The sequence below is a fragment of the Eumetopias jubatus genome, unplaced genomic scaffold (genome assembly GCF_037043125.1).
Source record: "Eumetopias jubatus isolate StellerSeaLion01/CBP00866 unplaced genomic scaffold, mEumJub1_p1.0 scaffold_7, whole genome shotgun sequence".
Classification (NCBI taxonomy): domain Eukaryota; kingdom Metazoa; phylum Chordata; class Mammalia; order Carnivora; family Otariidae; genus Eumetopias; species Eumetopias jubatus.
Window position 1 is genome coordinate 41196119 of NW_028274813.1, and position 17360 is coordinate 41213478.

Genomic DNA, 17360 nt, shown 5'->3' on the forward strand with positions numbered 1-17360 from the left:
TATGGTGTAAAGTAGGCATCAAAATTAACTCAACATGCACCATAGACCTAAATGCAGTCTGAAGCCATACATCATCTAGAAGAAAACATAGGAGAAAAGCTTAATGATCTCGAGAATCATAAATAATATGCCAATAAACACAAACTATAAAAGGAAAATTGATAAATTAAAATTCATGAAAATTAACTTTTTGGTTTTCTTTTTTTTTAAGATTTTATTTCTTTATTTATTTGAGAGAGAGCAAGAGTGAGAGAGCACAAGCAGGGAGAGCCACAGAGAGAGCAGCAGAGGAAGAAGGAGAAGCAGACTCCTCACTGAGCAGGGAGCCTGATGCAGGGCTTGATGCCAGGACCCCGGGATCATAACCAGAGCCAAAGCAGAAACTTAACTGACTGAGCCACCCAGGTGCCCCAGCCTTTTGGTTTTCAAAAGATAATGCTGAGAAAGCAAAAAGGCAAGACACAAACTAGGAGAACCTATTTGCAAAATATATCCAATAAAGGACTGTATCCAGAATAAGTAAAGAACTTTTACAACTCAATAATAGGAAGACACAAACTTCAATTTAAAAATGGGCAAAAGATTTAAAAGGACATTTCAGCAAAGTAAGTGTACAGGTGGCAAATAAGCACATGAAAAAAATATACATTAGTCATTAGGGAAATGCAAATAATGAGATATCTCTACACGCTTACAAAATGTCTACAATTAAAAACACTGACAACACCAAGTGCTGGTGAGGATGTAGAGCAACTGGAGTTCTCATGCACTCCTGGCTGGGAATGCAAAATAGAACAGCCTCAAAATATTTAGCAGTTTCTTATAAAGTTAAACATCTATTTACCATATGACCAAGAGAACTTAAAAGATGTGTCTAAAAGATTTGCTTGGAAATATCCATATCATAGCTTTATTTATAATAGCCACAAATGAAAAGACTACAAATTTCCATCAACTGGCAACTGTGTTAAAAAATTATGATAGAGCCATACAATGTAAAATTACTATATGCATAAAACATGATTGTCAAAGCCTTATGCTAAATAAAGGCAGACACAAAAGGCTACATATTATACGACTACATATATATAAAATTCTAGTAAAGGCAAAAATAGAGTAATAGAAAGCAGATCAGTGGCTGTTAGGGCCCACCCAGTAGGCACGGACTACAGTGTGGCATGAACGAGCTTGTTGGAACAATGGAAGTGTTTTTCTCTACCACGATTGTGTGGCTAATACACAGTTGTGTGTATTTATCAAAACTCACCAAACTGTACACTTAGAATTGGTGAATATTATGGCAAGTAAACTATACCTCAAAGAAGCTGATGGAAAAGGAGCGGGAAGAAGAGGGAAGAGGAGGAGGAGGAAAAGGAAGAAAGAAGGAAAGAAGACAGAAGAGGAACAGGAGGAAATATGAAGGGTTCCATGAAGAGGCTCCATCGTCCATTCAGTGAATACCCGAAGTCTCATTAGGTGTCAGAGGCTAGGCACTAAAGGAGAAACATCTGTAATCCCGAGGAATTTATAGTCTAGTGAAACAGATATGTAAACCAATCGTAATGCAATCTGATAGTTCCCATACCAAATATATACCCAAAGTGCTGTGGGAAGTAACAGAGAGATCTGGGGTGGGAGGGATGGAAGGATAGAATGATGTGAATGCTGCAGTATGAGATATGGAGGTGAGAGAAAACTTACCTCCACTACAGAGAAAACAGGGAAATGGTATCGGAAGTAAGAGCCTATCTTCTAAACTTACTTCTAAAATACATAAATCCACGACTTGAAGGTTTTACCTTTTTTTTTAAAGATTTATTTATTTATTAGGGAGAGAGAGAGCCCATGTGTGCAGAGAGGGGCAGAGGGAAAGAGAAAATCTCAAGCAGACTCCCCCCTGAGCAAAAAGCCCAATGTGGGGCTCTATCCACAACTCATGAGATCATGACCTGAGCCAAAATCAAGAGTCAGATGCTCAACCAATTAAGCCACCCAGGTGCCCCAAGGTTTTATCTTTCAATACCAAAAAAAAGTAAAAGATTCCATTTCACTTACCGATGTCAGAAGTCAATGGTTCACTTGTCTCACTGACTGAAGCACTGACATTAGGTATGGCCTGTTGTTGGATGGGAAAGAGCCCAGAGATAATTCTTGACATTATTTCTTGTTCTACCCTGGGGAATAAAAGTTGAGGATTCCTAAATTTGACTGAATGTATAAAGTGTTAGAAATAACACCCTTAAAAATAAACTTTACCCATGGACACAAACATTTACATGTGAAAGTAGTAATTCTGAAAGTTAAATCTGGAAAGAAAAAATAAGTATCTCCCAGTGAAATAAACCACATGAAAGAGAATCTCCATGTGGGAGACATTTAAATTTCATTTAATAAACTTGCAGATTAGTCTAACGAAAAGTTTAACAGACCTCTTAAATTCATAATAAGGTTTAGGTCAAGGATTATCTGACATATCATGCACCTAAAATGTTGGGTTCCCTACTCTGAAAGCACCTATATAATAGCACACAACATCAGAGTTAGAAAAGAAGTCCAGCTGCCCTCTCTTCAAAGAAATAAATATATAGACTGCAATACAGGTAGTTTTCCTCTTAAAAAGGTAAGACAATTTATTTCCGAGGTCATTTTTCGGAAATGAAAGAGGAAGGCGAGGAGGAAGGAAAAGGGGAACATAATAGGAGACCACTTCTGTACATTTCTTTAGAGCACCTAAGAGGCTGATGAAAAATTATTATTATACATGTAACAGATATTCATTGTAGAGAAATTAGAAAATATATAAGTTAAAAAAATAGAAAGGCTCACACATAATCCCAGACTCATGGATAAACACAGCTAACAATTTGGTATATGTTTTTCAAATTTTTCCCTATGCACATTTATTTTTGTTTTGTTCTTGTTGTTGTTGTGTTTGTTTTGTTTTGTTTTTTTAGAGAGAGAGTGCACATGCGAGTGGGGGTGGGGGGCGGGAAGGGGCAGAGGGAGAGGGGGAGAGAGAATCTTAAGCAGACTTCTCGCCCAGCACAGAGCCCAACATGGGGCTCAATCTCACGACCCCAAGATCATGACCTGAGCCGAAATCCAGAGTCGGACGCTTAACCAACTGAGCCACCCAGGCGCCCCTGCACATTTATTTTTGAGTAAGGTCTTGTAATTATTAATTTCTTTGAACATCATTGAATACTCTTTATTAATATCGTTCAACATCATTTAATATTCTTCTAAGTTTAATCTTGATAACTATTACTATTCAGTTTAGTTTATTCCATAACTTCCTTAAAGTTTCTCACAGGTAAAAACAGGGATAAAAACAGAGTTCATAAGTTTATAGAAGTAACAAGCAGAACAATGCCTTGTTTATGGTAAGCACTATATGTGCTACGTAGTCTATGGCTGAGTAGCAGAACCATAATTATTTCCTTAGGAATTTCTGGACGTGAATCACTGGATTAAAGAATATATACATTAAAAAAAAAAAGAATATGTACATTTTTAAGGCTTTTGTTACTTAACAACAGCCTCTTTTGCCATAATAGACAGCCTAAATACAAATATTCAAGAAAAGAAACAATACCTTCAACAACTAGTTAAACCCTCACATCATATCAAATAGTTCCCAGTGACTGTAGCAAAGGACAAGTTTAATAAACAAAAGGAGACAAGGAAGATTTTCAACTAAAACTAAATACTTTCTATTTAAATCTGCTACTACGATTCTGTTCACACCAACACCACTGTAAACTCACCACTGAATTAAGCTATTTTCCAATGTTTCTTTTCTCTGAATTACTTTATCTAGAACATCAGTAGTGGGCTGAAAAGTAGAAGCAACTGGTGGGAATGGAGGACCATTATATTTTGTAGAAATGACTTTAACACTTCTGTTAAACTCCAGAACTGGTTCAGAGTATTCTGGAATTTCATCACGTTTTTCCTCTTCCTGGTAACAATAAAAACAAAACTATTATATTCATGTATCTGTTTACCATTTACTGAGTGACCAATGTAGGCAGGGAACTTAGGTCGGTAAATTAACCAACACTTCTACATTAATCAATAGCATTTCTTATTAGGTGGCATCATGTTATTTATAATACACACATTTGTCATATAAATTGCCTTGAAGAAACCTGAATTATACAATTATTTTGTCTTTTAAAATCCAGTGTTCATTTAAAGCAGTCATAAAACAAACTAGATAACTTGGTTTTTCCTGCATAAAAATTAACATTTCCCTCTAGAAATTTATTATCTTAATTTATTATCATAATAAAACTGATGCTTCCAAATATCACTGCTTCCTCTTTCTGAACCTAAATTTACATATACATATGCAGTTAGGTTATTCTATACATTATTTGCACCATCATATCATGATCAAAGGAGTAATTTCTGAAAATTTTTTAACTTTTCATTATGAAAATATCACATATGTTTAAAAGTAAACAAAATAGCGCTCATATACTAAATCGGTTACATATAAATTATGCATATCCCATCTACCTGTTCCCTACCTTAACAATTACCAACCCATGGCTAACTTAATCCCCCCCCATCCACTTTACCCTTCATATATAATTTTGAAACAAATCACAGATATCATTTTACCTGTAAATGATTTAATATGTATCTCAAAAAAATTGGAGTCTTTAAAAATGATAACTTGATTAAATATCCTCCCATCAAAAAATGAACTCCACAACTAATAAGTGGCAGAGCCAGGGTCAGAACACTTGGCTTTGGCTCCAAATCATTTGCTATTTCTAGAACCGTTTCTTTCACTTGTACATTGAAAAAAAAATCAGCTGTCAAATGTCTTTGCTAGACATTAGAAATATAAAGATAAATAAGATTCTTGCCTTTGAAACATTCATGTGGAATTCACATGAGAAGACAAACCAGTGAACAAAAACCTTTAATATACTGCGTATCTCTTAATATTCTAAAATAGGGTTTGATTTTATGATGAACAAAACTGGTCTTAGTTCTGAAAGAACTATGAACAAATGTCTTGAAATGGTACAGACATTTTATTATTCAATAGTTTCTGTGTTCTACGATCTTTTCTCCCATCCTTTATATTTTACTCCCTCTTATTTTCCCCCTTCTTCTATTTTACCATTTCTATGATTTTTATAGCTCTTCCTGCTATATGGGCTCTTCTCTTGGATTTTAGACCCCTCACAACTTTTTCCCTCAATATGAGCTAACTGGTGATCTTGCCAATAATCCAGAAATCAGACAGACCAATGTAACAGAATAAAGAAAGGATAGAATGGAGGGAGGGAAGCCAAAGGAAATGGAAAGGAGGAAGAAAACTGGAAGCAGGAAAGATGAGATGTAGATGGGAACCGTCTGATAATCATTAAGTTTCACTGAGGCAGCTAGAGGATATAGATGAAGAGAATACTGTATTATAGAATACTAACTTTATAATTTTAAAATAAAAATATATTAGCTCAAAAGTGAAGGGAAGTTTCTCAAAGCACTGTAACATAATATTGATGGTCAAAACATACTCAACTATCAGGAACAAGGCAAGGATGTTTCCTCCTGTCGTTCCTTTTCAACACTGTACTAAAAGTCCTTGCTAATGCAAGCAGACAATAAAAGGAAATAAAAGGGGTTGGGAAGGAAGAAATAAAACTGTCCTTGTTTGCAGAGGACCTGATTGTCTATATAGAAAATCTGAAGAATTGACAAAAAAAAAAAAAAACCCTCCTGGAAATAATATTGATTATAACAAGTTTGCCAACAATATAAAAATAATTTCTCACGGTTTCTAAGCTTTGTTACCTGTATGATATCGATTACTTCATCAAAGTTCATTCCTGGAAACTTCACCTCTTCTTCATCTACCTTCATAAGTTCTGGGGTCTAAGAAAGCATTTTCAAAAAGATTTTGTTATACTTAATATCTTTCTAATTTATCATATTTCTCCCATAACATAAGCTTGTAATTACATGGCCCTATTTTTTTAATATCCTGTTTAGAATTGATTTCATTAAACAAATGAAATCCAAGATAGTACCCAAGCCATCAGGTTTCATTTCAATAGTTATCAAAAACTAAATATAAGTTTTTGTCAATGACTCCATCAACAATGCAACTTAAGTCAATTGATCAGGTTGATAGGATTATGATTTCTCTCCTGTAGTTAAAACAGTGTTTATATGTTAAATATGTAAGTATACATATATACAAACTCACAAAAAGACAGAATCAAATAAATTAGAAAGTTATTATACTAATTAAGCCTCTAGGCCTCACTTGAATAATCTAGTCCCCAAAATCACATTAGCCCCTTCCTGAGAGAATGATAAGTAGTCCAAAAAATTATTTGTAACCATATGTGATTTTTTTTAAAGATTTTATTTATTTATTTGACAGAGAGAGACACAGCGAGAGAGGAAACACAAGCAGGGGGAGTGGGAGAGGGAGAAGCAGGCTTCCTGTTGAGCAGGGAGCCCGATGCGGGGCTCGATCCCAGGACCTTGGGATCATGACCTGAGCCAAAGGCAGACACTTAATGACTGAGCCACCCAGGCGCCCCTGTAGCCATATGTTCTAATAAACTTCTGGTGAAAAAAAGTTACTGATGAAAAAATTAAACTAGGCACAATTGCCATTTAGGATCAGTTCTATTTTTTTTTTTTTTAAGATGTTATTTATTTGAGAGAGAGTGCGCATGCAAGCGGGGGGAGGGCAGAGAGAGAGAGGGAGAAGCAGACTCCCCGCTGAGCAGGGAGCCCAACGCAGGGCTTGATCCCAGGACCCGGAGATCATGACCTGAGCTGAAGGCAGACACTTAACCGACTGAGTCACCCAGGTGCCCCTATTTTACTATTTCTGATCATGAAAAATTGTTGGTGTTTTCCCTCTCCTTAAAACTGTATCCTTGAGGACCACATCTTCTTCCAACAGATGAAAGCTGGGGAAAGTTACAGTGTTATTTCAGTACAGTGTTATTTCAGTGTGTTGTAAAGTTAGAGCTTCATTATTCAATAGCAAATAAATACTAGGGAGAAATGCCTATTTTTGCATCATATCAATACACTACTGACAAAGTAACATCCCAAAACATGAACTCCAGCCATCACTATGAAATTCATATTCAGGAAAACTATAATGTGATTCCTGTTTAAATCAAGTTTCTTCTCCAAAGAGATAGAAATTCTTTCTTCACATATGAGACAACTTAAATTACCAAAAAGCTACACTGAGAATTATCACTTTCACAGTGTTTATAAATATAAGGATCTTAAACAAACTTACTTTTTCAAGTTCATCAGCCATACTAGATTCATTCTGAATCTTTTCCTCAAAACCTAAATTATTATAATAGATTATATAATGGAAGACTTTGCCTGGAATAATATTAGTTAAACTCCGTAGTCAGACATTACTCAAAACTATCTGATAAATTTCTGAATACCTGTATCAAGGTTTTCAGAGGAGGACATGCTTCTTTGGGACTAGGCACAGATAGATCGACATCAGCACTACCATTCGAAATGCTATCAATATCCACATTGGGTAATACCTAAAACAAAACACAACATCCAGCTTTCTGTTCATCATTTTGACTGAAATATTTGTCAGTCTATACATCAATAACATATATTTAACTTTTTACTGAGAAGTCAACGGATAACAATTTTTTAAGTTATGAAAGCATATTTTACAAAATTTAGAAAATAAAGGGGAACACATAAAATCCTACTATCTTAAGATAACTTTATTTTCAATCTTTCCTTTCCTTTTTACTATTTATTTCTGATTTCTCATTTTAACTAGGTTATAAGCACCTTTCATGCTCCCACAGAAACTTAATAATTATATTTTAAATAACTGTATAATATTTCAACAATACACATGCCATAATTATTTAACCATTTTCCTGTTGGCAAACAATTAGGATATTCCTAATATTTCCACTATTATACCTATCACCACAAAAAACTTCTTCATATATATAGGGTTTTCTCTCCCCTAACTTTGAATTATTTCATCATGCTAGATAACCAGATACTAGATTAACTTCCTGAATCACAAAGCATGAATATTTAAAATTCTTGATAATTAATGCCAAAATGCAGTCCAAATGAGTTCTATTTATGTCACCAAAAACATAACTGTCTCAGCAATAAGTTTTTAAATGGAGGCATATTATTGTTATTTTAATTTGGATTATCTTAGTAACTAGAAAGATTTAAATTATTCATTTTTTTGCTCATAAACTGTATTTCCTCTTCTGTAGGGTCCTACTCAGGTTCTTTGAATATTATTGGATTTGCATCTGCTTTCTTATTAATTTATGGAAGTCTTCAGATTTAAAAATTAACCTAGCATCTTCCTTTCATATGTTCTAATTGTATGTTTTCCTTTTTATATAGGAATTTTTTATATTAGCTTCAGTTTCAGATTTTACAGATTCAAATCTATTCTTTTATTATATGTAGGTTTTCTTCTCTCATATCCAGACTTAGCTTCAGCTTTGATAAAGATTCCATGCAATTATATTCTAATTCTGCTGTTTTTACATTTTACAGTTATACTTTTGCCTGTTGCCTATTTAGAACTTTAGAACTCATGTGCCATACAGTGGGAGGTTAGAGTCTAAAACTGATCTATTCTCCACATTATTAACCAATTACAACATATATTATTTCACTGACAAGACTCCTATTTACTACTAATACATGAAGTAACTACCACATACTACATTCTTTTTTTTTTTTTTTTAAAGAGAGAGCAAGAGAGTGCTGAAAGAGAGAGTACTCGAGTCAGTGGGGAGGGAGCAGAGGGAGAGAGAGAATCTTAAGCAGACTCCATGCCCAGCTTGGAGCCCAATGTGGGGCTCAGTCTCACAACACTGAGATCATGACATGAGCCGAAATCAAGAGTTGGATGCTTAACCAATTGAGCCACCCAGGTGTCCCATATTACATTTTTTTTTAAGTAACCAAGGCTATTTCTGAAATACTTCATTGTACAGGTCCAGTACTAAAAAACCCTTTGTTCTTTCAAACAGCAAAATGATCCTTAAGTTAAAGTTAAAGAAAAAAAAACAAAAAACTAAACACATGGTTTGTGTGGGTGGGGGGGGGTTAAATTACAATTTGACTTAAATTATATATTAACTTAGGAAGAACTGACAACTTGAATATTTAATCTTCACATATAAGTTCTCTTTCCATTCATTCAAATCTTATATATGTTTAAAGTCACACTCATTCTTTTAAAATTAATTATAATAAACTGTTCAATTGTTCCCTTTGGAATATCATCATGTCACCTGGATACGAGCCACTGGCTTAGAAACAGTAGCTTAAATCATACAGAACAAGGATAGAGACATCACATTAATATCACAGTTTTAAAGAACAAAAGACCCATGATGAAAGCAAAGTTTTTATAAAGCAATGCAATAAATTTTAAGTGCTAAAGTTAAACCAAAGATTTTTTTTCTTAAAATTTTCTATTCATGCACCTTGACATACCTGTACAATAAGCTGAGGAGGATCCTTTTTTTCCGACTTCATTTCTATAATTGCGATGTTAGGTTTCTTTATTCCAGTTTCCGTTTTTCGAGATGATGGAGGAATAGAAGTAGTCACTGTTACAGGGTGTGGCTTGTTTACAATTACTCCAGGAGGTGGCATGAAATCACTATTACTTTGGGTTTGTCCTAAAAAGTTTGGGGAAGAGATGAGTCAACTATTTCAGAAATAAAGGGAAAAATCAAATACACAACCCAGATCTTTATGGCTGAATTGTCTCTCACCTGAAAAGGAAGTGCCATCCGCAATCACCTTTCCTTCTATTATCACCGCTGTCAACATACTCACCACGTCATCCTTTCAGAAGCAGTTCACACTTATCAGGCACTCTCGTGTGCCAGACACTTCACATACACTATCTAATTTAACCCTCAAAATAAGCCTATGAGGTATTAATGTTATCCACATTTCACAGTTGAGAAAACACGTTTAGAAACAACGTAATTTGCCAAAGGTCATAACAGTAAGTGGTAAAGCCAAGATTAAAGTGTAGTGTGTTATACTGTGTTATTTTTCTCAAATCTTTATAGAGCAACAATGGACAGAAATAAAACCAACAATAAAATACTAGTGACTGACTACCAATAAATAGCATGTCCTCCCACTATTTGGTAATTATCATAGCTATCAGAAACTTAGCTTTCACTTCACAAGTTCCATTTATTTCCTATATTTCAAAATAAAGAGTGATGGAACAGTGCACTCTTTAAAAGCATAGACTCTAAAGCCAGACTGACTGGGTTTGAATCCCAGCTCCACTTGAGTTGTGTGGCCTTTGACAAGTTACTACACTCCTCTGTGCCTTGGTTTCTTCATCTATAAAACTGGTACATTACCATGTATTTTACAGGGTAGATTAAATAAATTCATATATGTAAAGTGCTTAAATCTGTACCTGGCACACAGCAGGGAATTTGTAAGTATTACCTACTACACTAACGGGAGGCATGTTTGAACAGAGACAGTTACCAAGCTGACATGCCATTAACCCATAATATCAAAAATGAAAAATTCTCCCTTCTGTTGGAAAATATTCATATTTAAGTCATTCATCAAATTTAAGAAAGAATAGCAAAGACACTAACAGAAAAAAAAATAGCTAACTAGATTTGAAGAGCTAGTGCAGAAGCAAAAATGATTTGTTAAATTTTTACAATAATGATTCTGAGAGACCTCAAATAAGTAAATAACCAACTACTGTTTTAGAATACACAACCATGCAATTTTTACTTACATGTCAAAAGTACATAGAATTACTTCAAAGTACTTTGCCTAAGACATGACGTTAAACCAAATTTTTTTAATTCTTTAATTATTATGAAATCTATAACATATCTAAACTTTTTTCTTACTTTTCTTACTTTGTTTCATCTACAGCAATGTATTATAAAATGCCAAAGGAATGTTTCCTGTGACTGAAACTACAGTGGGAAGCCTTTATTTCAGAGACAGCGATCACACGGAGGAAGACACATTCGGAGGCCCTACCCACAGATATAACACAGAGAGGAAAACGTAGGAGACTACTACGTCCTTTATCAGTAGTTCTGCCACTGCTGATAAGAATTTAAAATTCATGCTGTGTATTTTGTTGGGACTTACCTAAAAGAATGGCCATAGGAATCAGATGACCTTCCAGTGTATCTGAAACAGTAGGCATTTCTCTGCTTGGGCTGAACAAGTACTGCTGATCACCAGGAGGAAGCACAGCAGTCACGGGATGTTGTGGTTTGGAATCCATTTTCACAGGTTTTGTTGCATAAAAGTCAGTTTGTGTTCTTATTGACTTAACTTTAGTGCCTGTAATAATTATCAGTGGCAGAGATTTTAAAATAGTGTGAACATCTATCCAGCTAGAAATACAGGAACTCTTCCTCACAGAAAGATCTCATTCTATATAATAAGGTTATCAGGCCCCAAAATAGAAGTAACCCATAAACCATGGGTTGGCAAAAATTTTCTCTTAAAAGGTCAGATAGTAAACATATTAGTCTCATGGGCCATGTGGTCTCAGCTACAACATCTCAATTCCGCCACTAAAACATGAAAGCAGTCATGCTACAGTCACAACTAAATGAGTGCAGCTAGGTTCCAATATTACTTAGGTTTCTGAGCCCCTGAATAGATGTAACAACTTGCACAACTACTATGATAAGATAGATTCAATGATTTAATGATAAGGGAAAAAATGTTGAATAAAAGATTGAGAAGAATACTCAGACTGTACTATTTATTTAACTCATTACATAAGGTAATGATCATATTTGGAATTGGATTTTTTTTTCATTCTCTCATTACACCTTTACTCATGACATAATTCTGAATAACCAGCCTTTATCCTTTGAAATTTTACTCATGACATAATTCTGAATAACCAGCCTTTATCCTTTGAAATTATGTACAGATAGTCAAATTCTACACCTATTAAAACCTTACAGGAGTTAATATCATTGTATTTTTTCTATTCCTATTAATTAAATCCATACACACATTAAATCCTGAATTCTCTTTTTTAAGTTTATTTTTTTTAGTAATCTCTACACTTAAGGTGGGGCTCAAACTCACGACCCTGAGATCAAGAGTTGCATGCTCTTCCAAATGAGCCAAGCAGGTGCCCCTGAATCCTGAATTCTTAAAAACTTAGAAATTTGTCTGATTTCTATGGAACCTGAGGAAAGTAAAGTATAAAGGAGAAGAAACTATTTTCTAAATAAATTCCTGACATTACTACATTTTTACTTTTAATATGGGAGTAATTTTATGAATCTAGACTTTTAAATATAGCTTCATGATCCCAGGAAGAAACATTTTAGTACCACGTCTATATTTTCTCATTCTGTTGTCTTGCATTCATTCATTCCCTTAAATGAGTTTTTTTTTTCTTGAATGTTCATTTAAAATATATGTTTTCAGCATTTCACAGGCATTGCTCCAGACACAGGAAATACAGTACTGAATAAACCAACTGTACTCATAGAGTTTCCAGTCTAGTAAGGAAAACAATCAATAAACAAAAATATAACATCAGACCTTTTTCCAAAAAAGGCATACAGTTGGCCAATAGACACATGAAAAGATGCTAATATCACTCATTATCAGGGAAATGCACGTCAAAGCTACAGTGAGATTATTACCTTACACCTGTTAGAATGGCTAAAATAAAAAACACAAGACATGTATCATATGATCTCACTGATATGAGGAATTCTTAATCTCAGGAAACAAACAGGGTTGCTGGAGTGGTGGGGGTGGTGGGAGGGATGTGGTGGCTGGGTGATAGACATTGGGGAGGGTACATGCTATGGTGAACGCTATGAATTGTATAAGACTGATGAATCACAGACCTGTACCTCTGAAACAAATAATACATTATATGTTAAAAAAAAAAAAAGAAGATAGTAGGAAGGGAAAAATGAAGAGAGGAAATCAGATGGGGAGATGAACCATGAGAGACTACGGGCTCTGAGAAACAAACTGAGGGTTCTAGAGGGGAGGGGGGGAGGGGGATGGGCTAGCCTGGTGATGGGTATTAAAGAGGGCACGTATTGAATGGAGCACTGGGTATTATACACAAACAATGAATCATGGAACACTACATCAAAAACTAATGATGTAATGTATGATGATTAACATAATAAAATAAAATAAAATAAAAACACAAGAAATAAGTGAATATGGAGAAAAAGGAACCCTCATGCACTGTTAGTGGGAATGTAAATTGGTATAGCCACTGTGGAAAACAGTATGAACTTTCCTCAAAAAATTAAAAATAGAAATACCATATGATCCAATAATTCCACTATTGCATATTTACCAAAGAAAACGAAAACACTAATTTGAAAAGATATATGCACCCTTATGTTTATTGTAGCATTATTTACAATAGCCAAGATATGGAGCAACTTAAATGTCCATCGATAGATGAGTGGATAAAGATACGGTATATATATATACAGTGGAATATTTTGCAGTTATAAAAAAGGAGACTGTGCTATTTGAGAAAACACGGATGGACCTAGAGGGTATTGTTCTAAGTGAAATTACTCAGACTGAGAAAAACAAGTATCATATGATTCCACTTACTGGAATCTAAAAACAAACAAAAAGCAGAATCAAGTCAGTCAGAGAAAGACAACCATATGATTTCATATGTGGAATTTATTTTTTCCATGTGGAATTTAAGAATCAAAACAGACGCACATAAGGGAAGGGAAGGAAAAATAAAATAGATGAAAACGGAGAGGGAGACAAATCAGAAGAGACTCTTAACTCTAGGAAACACAACTAGAGGTTGCTGGATGGGAGGAGGGTGGGGGGTTGGGGAAACTGGGTGATGGGCGTTAAGGAGAGCATTTGATGTAATGAGCACTGGGTATTATATAAGACTGATGAATCACTGACCTCTACCTCTGAAACTAATAATACAGTATATGTTAACTAAACTGATTTAAAAAGAAAAAAAAAACAAGTAAACACAGAAGAAAATACCAGAAATTTACCAAATTTCGTAGTGAGATTACAGAGGATATATTTTCTTATAAAGCTTTTTTCTGTATTTTCTATATTTTTAAAATTTAAAATAAATAAAATATAAAATTATTAATCTCCAGTTACAAGAGAAAATATCTATAGCAAGGATAGAAAATTATTCTATTGAGGCCTCAATCCCACAGAAAAATTTTTAGTTTTGCTTTGAATGCTCAATAAACACAAGTTTTCTTTGTTAAAAAAAAAAAAAAACCAGAATCAGACCTATACATACAAAGAATAAACCGATAGTTGCCAGAGGGGAGGTGGGTAGGGCGTTGGACAAAATGGGTGAAGGGGAGTGGGAGATCCAGTCTTCTAGTAATGGAATGAATAACTTATGGGAATAAAAGGCAGAGCACAAGGAATACAGTCAATGTAATAACAATATAACAGGACAGATGGTAGCTACACTTGTGGTATACTAAGTATAATGTATAACCTTGTCAAATTACTAAGTTGTACACCTGAAACTAATGTAACGTTGTGTGTCAACTATACTCAAATTAAAAAAAAAAGCATATAAAAAATAAAAGTTAAAAAACATATATATAACATCAGATTGTGAAAAGAGCTATTAAGAAAAATAAGGCAGGAACATTTATTGTAATACCATATAAAGGAAACATACTGTTGAAATTTTTTAAAAGGTGTGCCCAGTTCTAACTTAAATGAATTACTGTTTTCCTCTTGATCTTGGAAGAGGTGACCAAAAAAAAAAAAACCCCAAAAAAACACACACAAATTTATAATGTGGTCATATCTATATACATATATAGATATACTCCCACATCATAAATTAAAATTATTAGAATTTTTTACCTCTAAATTATTCTACTAGGTTTGAATTACAAAGTTAAGTTGCCAGATTAATTACATAGTTGCATTAGGGTTTAAAGTCTTCATCACTTGGCAACTACTTGCTGATCTTTGATTTAGTTAGTAATTTTAATTTACAAAAATGCCATATGGAAAAAATTCAGCTGGGAATTGTGATGATGTGTTGTACATGTTAATTTTTTACCTTTAACTCTTCTCGTGATCATCTAGGGTAACAAGAATTTTAGAAGCAGGAGGAAAAAACTCATCTTTTTTGTATTTTAATGCCATGCCTTTTAGGAGGAGTACAAATTGATACATCCTAAAATAAGAACTTAATAAAGGAGGGAAATTCCTACTGTCTGCTATAAGAATAGTATATTGTTTAGATTTAAAGCAAGTTATCATTTTCTCCTTTAAGTACAGAGTATCATTATAACATGTACTCAATAAATATCCTGAGTAAAGAATAAAATTAAAAACTATTAAAAAAAAAGAAAAATAAGGCAGGGCAAGAGGATAAGAGAGATGTAGAAGATCATTTTTTGTATAGGATGGTCAGGGTATACCTCTATGAGGAGCTAACATCTAAGAACAGCGATCCAAAGAGCTGAGAGAGGAAGCCATGCAAAGGTCTGAGGGAAAAGCTCTCCAGGAAGAGAAAATAACAGGCACTAAGACCCCAAAATAAGCACGTTTCCACAGGTTCTTAGTCCCTTCCACCATTGAACAAGTTACTTAAAATTATTTTTGGATTTTTAAGTATTTTAAGACCTCAAGTTATTTTTTACGAAGGCTTTCAAAAGTCCAAATATAAGTTAATAGCAAAGCACCAATAAACAAATGGAAACAGGAAATATTACCTATAAGCTAAATACTTAACACCAGTACAATTTCTAGATAAAATGACACCCTACATGATCACCTAACTTTTATAAATGAAAGGAACAGAAAACTAAAGCAATGCCACAGCTCCACTTCCAGAAAGGATAAGAAACAAAAATGAGTTGGTGTCCACTAGTTATCACATACTGTTGAAGCTTACTAGCTGCTAGAGTACAAGCTGAGAAATTTCAAAATGTAACCAGTCAACAGATTCCATATTTAATGAAGAGTTACATTTATATATATTAGAGAGGAGTGCCTGGATGGCTCAGTTAGTTAAGTGTCTGACTCTTGATTTCAGCTCAGATCATGATCTCTGGTCGTGGGATCAACCCCCACAGCAGGCTCCACACTCAGTGGGGAGTCTGCTTGAGGATTCTCTATCTTTCTCCCTCCCCTCCGCCCCTCCCCGCCACTTAGGCATGCACACGCACGTGTGCTCTATCTAGAATAAATAAATCTTTAATAAATAAATATTATACTAGTGAAATGGTAGATGTGAGTCAAAACTTACAGTAATAAATGAAGTTATTTTTAGTGGTGTACAAAAGAACCAAAAAATTTTTTTCACCTTTACTACATAAGTCCTTTTGTGATAATATACAGCATATGGCTGATCTTGTTTCATAAAGAATATGATACAGCAATGTCTTCAAGGAAATGTCTACTTTCCCTAGATTATAATTTAAATTGTTCAAGATATCATCTCAAAAATGCAAATTTTATCATGCTTTATATGAAGATACCACCTAATCCTATCTTTCCCCCCACTTATTCCTATCTTGTGCCTTGAATCTGGTCTATATTTTTTCCCCACTTATTCCCATTCTATGCCTTGAAGTAGTCTATTTCTTCCTACTCTTAGAAGGAATGCCTAAGGAGGGGGAGACGAACCATGAGAGACGATGGACTCTGAGACACAAACTGAGGGTCTAGAGGGGAGGGGGGTGGGGGATGGGTTAGCCTGGTGATGGGTATTAAAGAGGGCACATTCTGCATGGAGCACGGGGTGTTATGCACAAACAATGAATCATGGAACACTGCATCAAAAACTAATGATGTAATGTATGGTGATTAACAACACAATAAAAAAATTTAAAGAAAAAAAAAGAAGGAATGCCTAAGCATTATATAATTTGAACCATATTTATGAATCATAAAAAAAGAAAAAGTTAAACTTTACATATTAAACTGACAGCATAAAAAATGAGGTTTACCACAGAAAAATGAAGTTCCTTACCTTTAACTCGTTCTATTAGTTTTGGTCTCTGTGGTTTGGACTTAGGAGATGGAGAATTAAATCTGAGATACGGTCCTTTTTTAAGAGTGCTGCGATGGCCCTGATAAATTGGTTTTCCATAAATTTGTAACATAAAATCCTCGTCTTGTACCACTGTGGTTGCTTTCAAAAATCCCTAAGTACACAAAGTTATTCAACTCACCAAAGAAATAGTCATCAAACACACCTCAATTTTCTAAAGCCTTCTTTGGCCAGCTTAAGTACTATAATAAGAATTATCAGGTCAGAAAAGTCCTCTATTTTA

General features: G+C 34.3%; 1 protein-coding gene across 8 annotated transcripts in view; it reads right to left on the minus strand.

Moving 5' to 3' along the window:
- KIAA0586 (KIAA0586 ortholog) overlaps positions 1-17360 on the minus strand; it is a 119406-nt gene that overhangs the window by 74318 nt on the left and 27728 nt on the right. For all 8 annotated transcript variants that reach the window (XM_028101428.2, XM_028101437.2, XM_028101434.2 and 5 more), the window contains 7 exons: positions 17057-17231; positions 11188-11385; positions 9526-9713; positions 7458-7565; positions 5818-5898; positions 3768-3961; positions 2056-2174 (listed from right to left, as the gene is read on the minus strand). In XM_028101428.2, the coding sequence (XP_027957229.2) occupies positions 2056-2174; positions 3768-3961; positions 5818-5898; positions 7458-7565; positions 9526-9713; positions 11188-11385; positions 17057-17231 (1063 nt within the window). The remainder of the gene's footprint in view (positions 1-2055; positions 2175-3767; positions 3962-5817; positions 5899-7457; positions 7566-9525; positions 9714-11187; positions 11386-17056; positions 17232-17360) is intronic.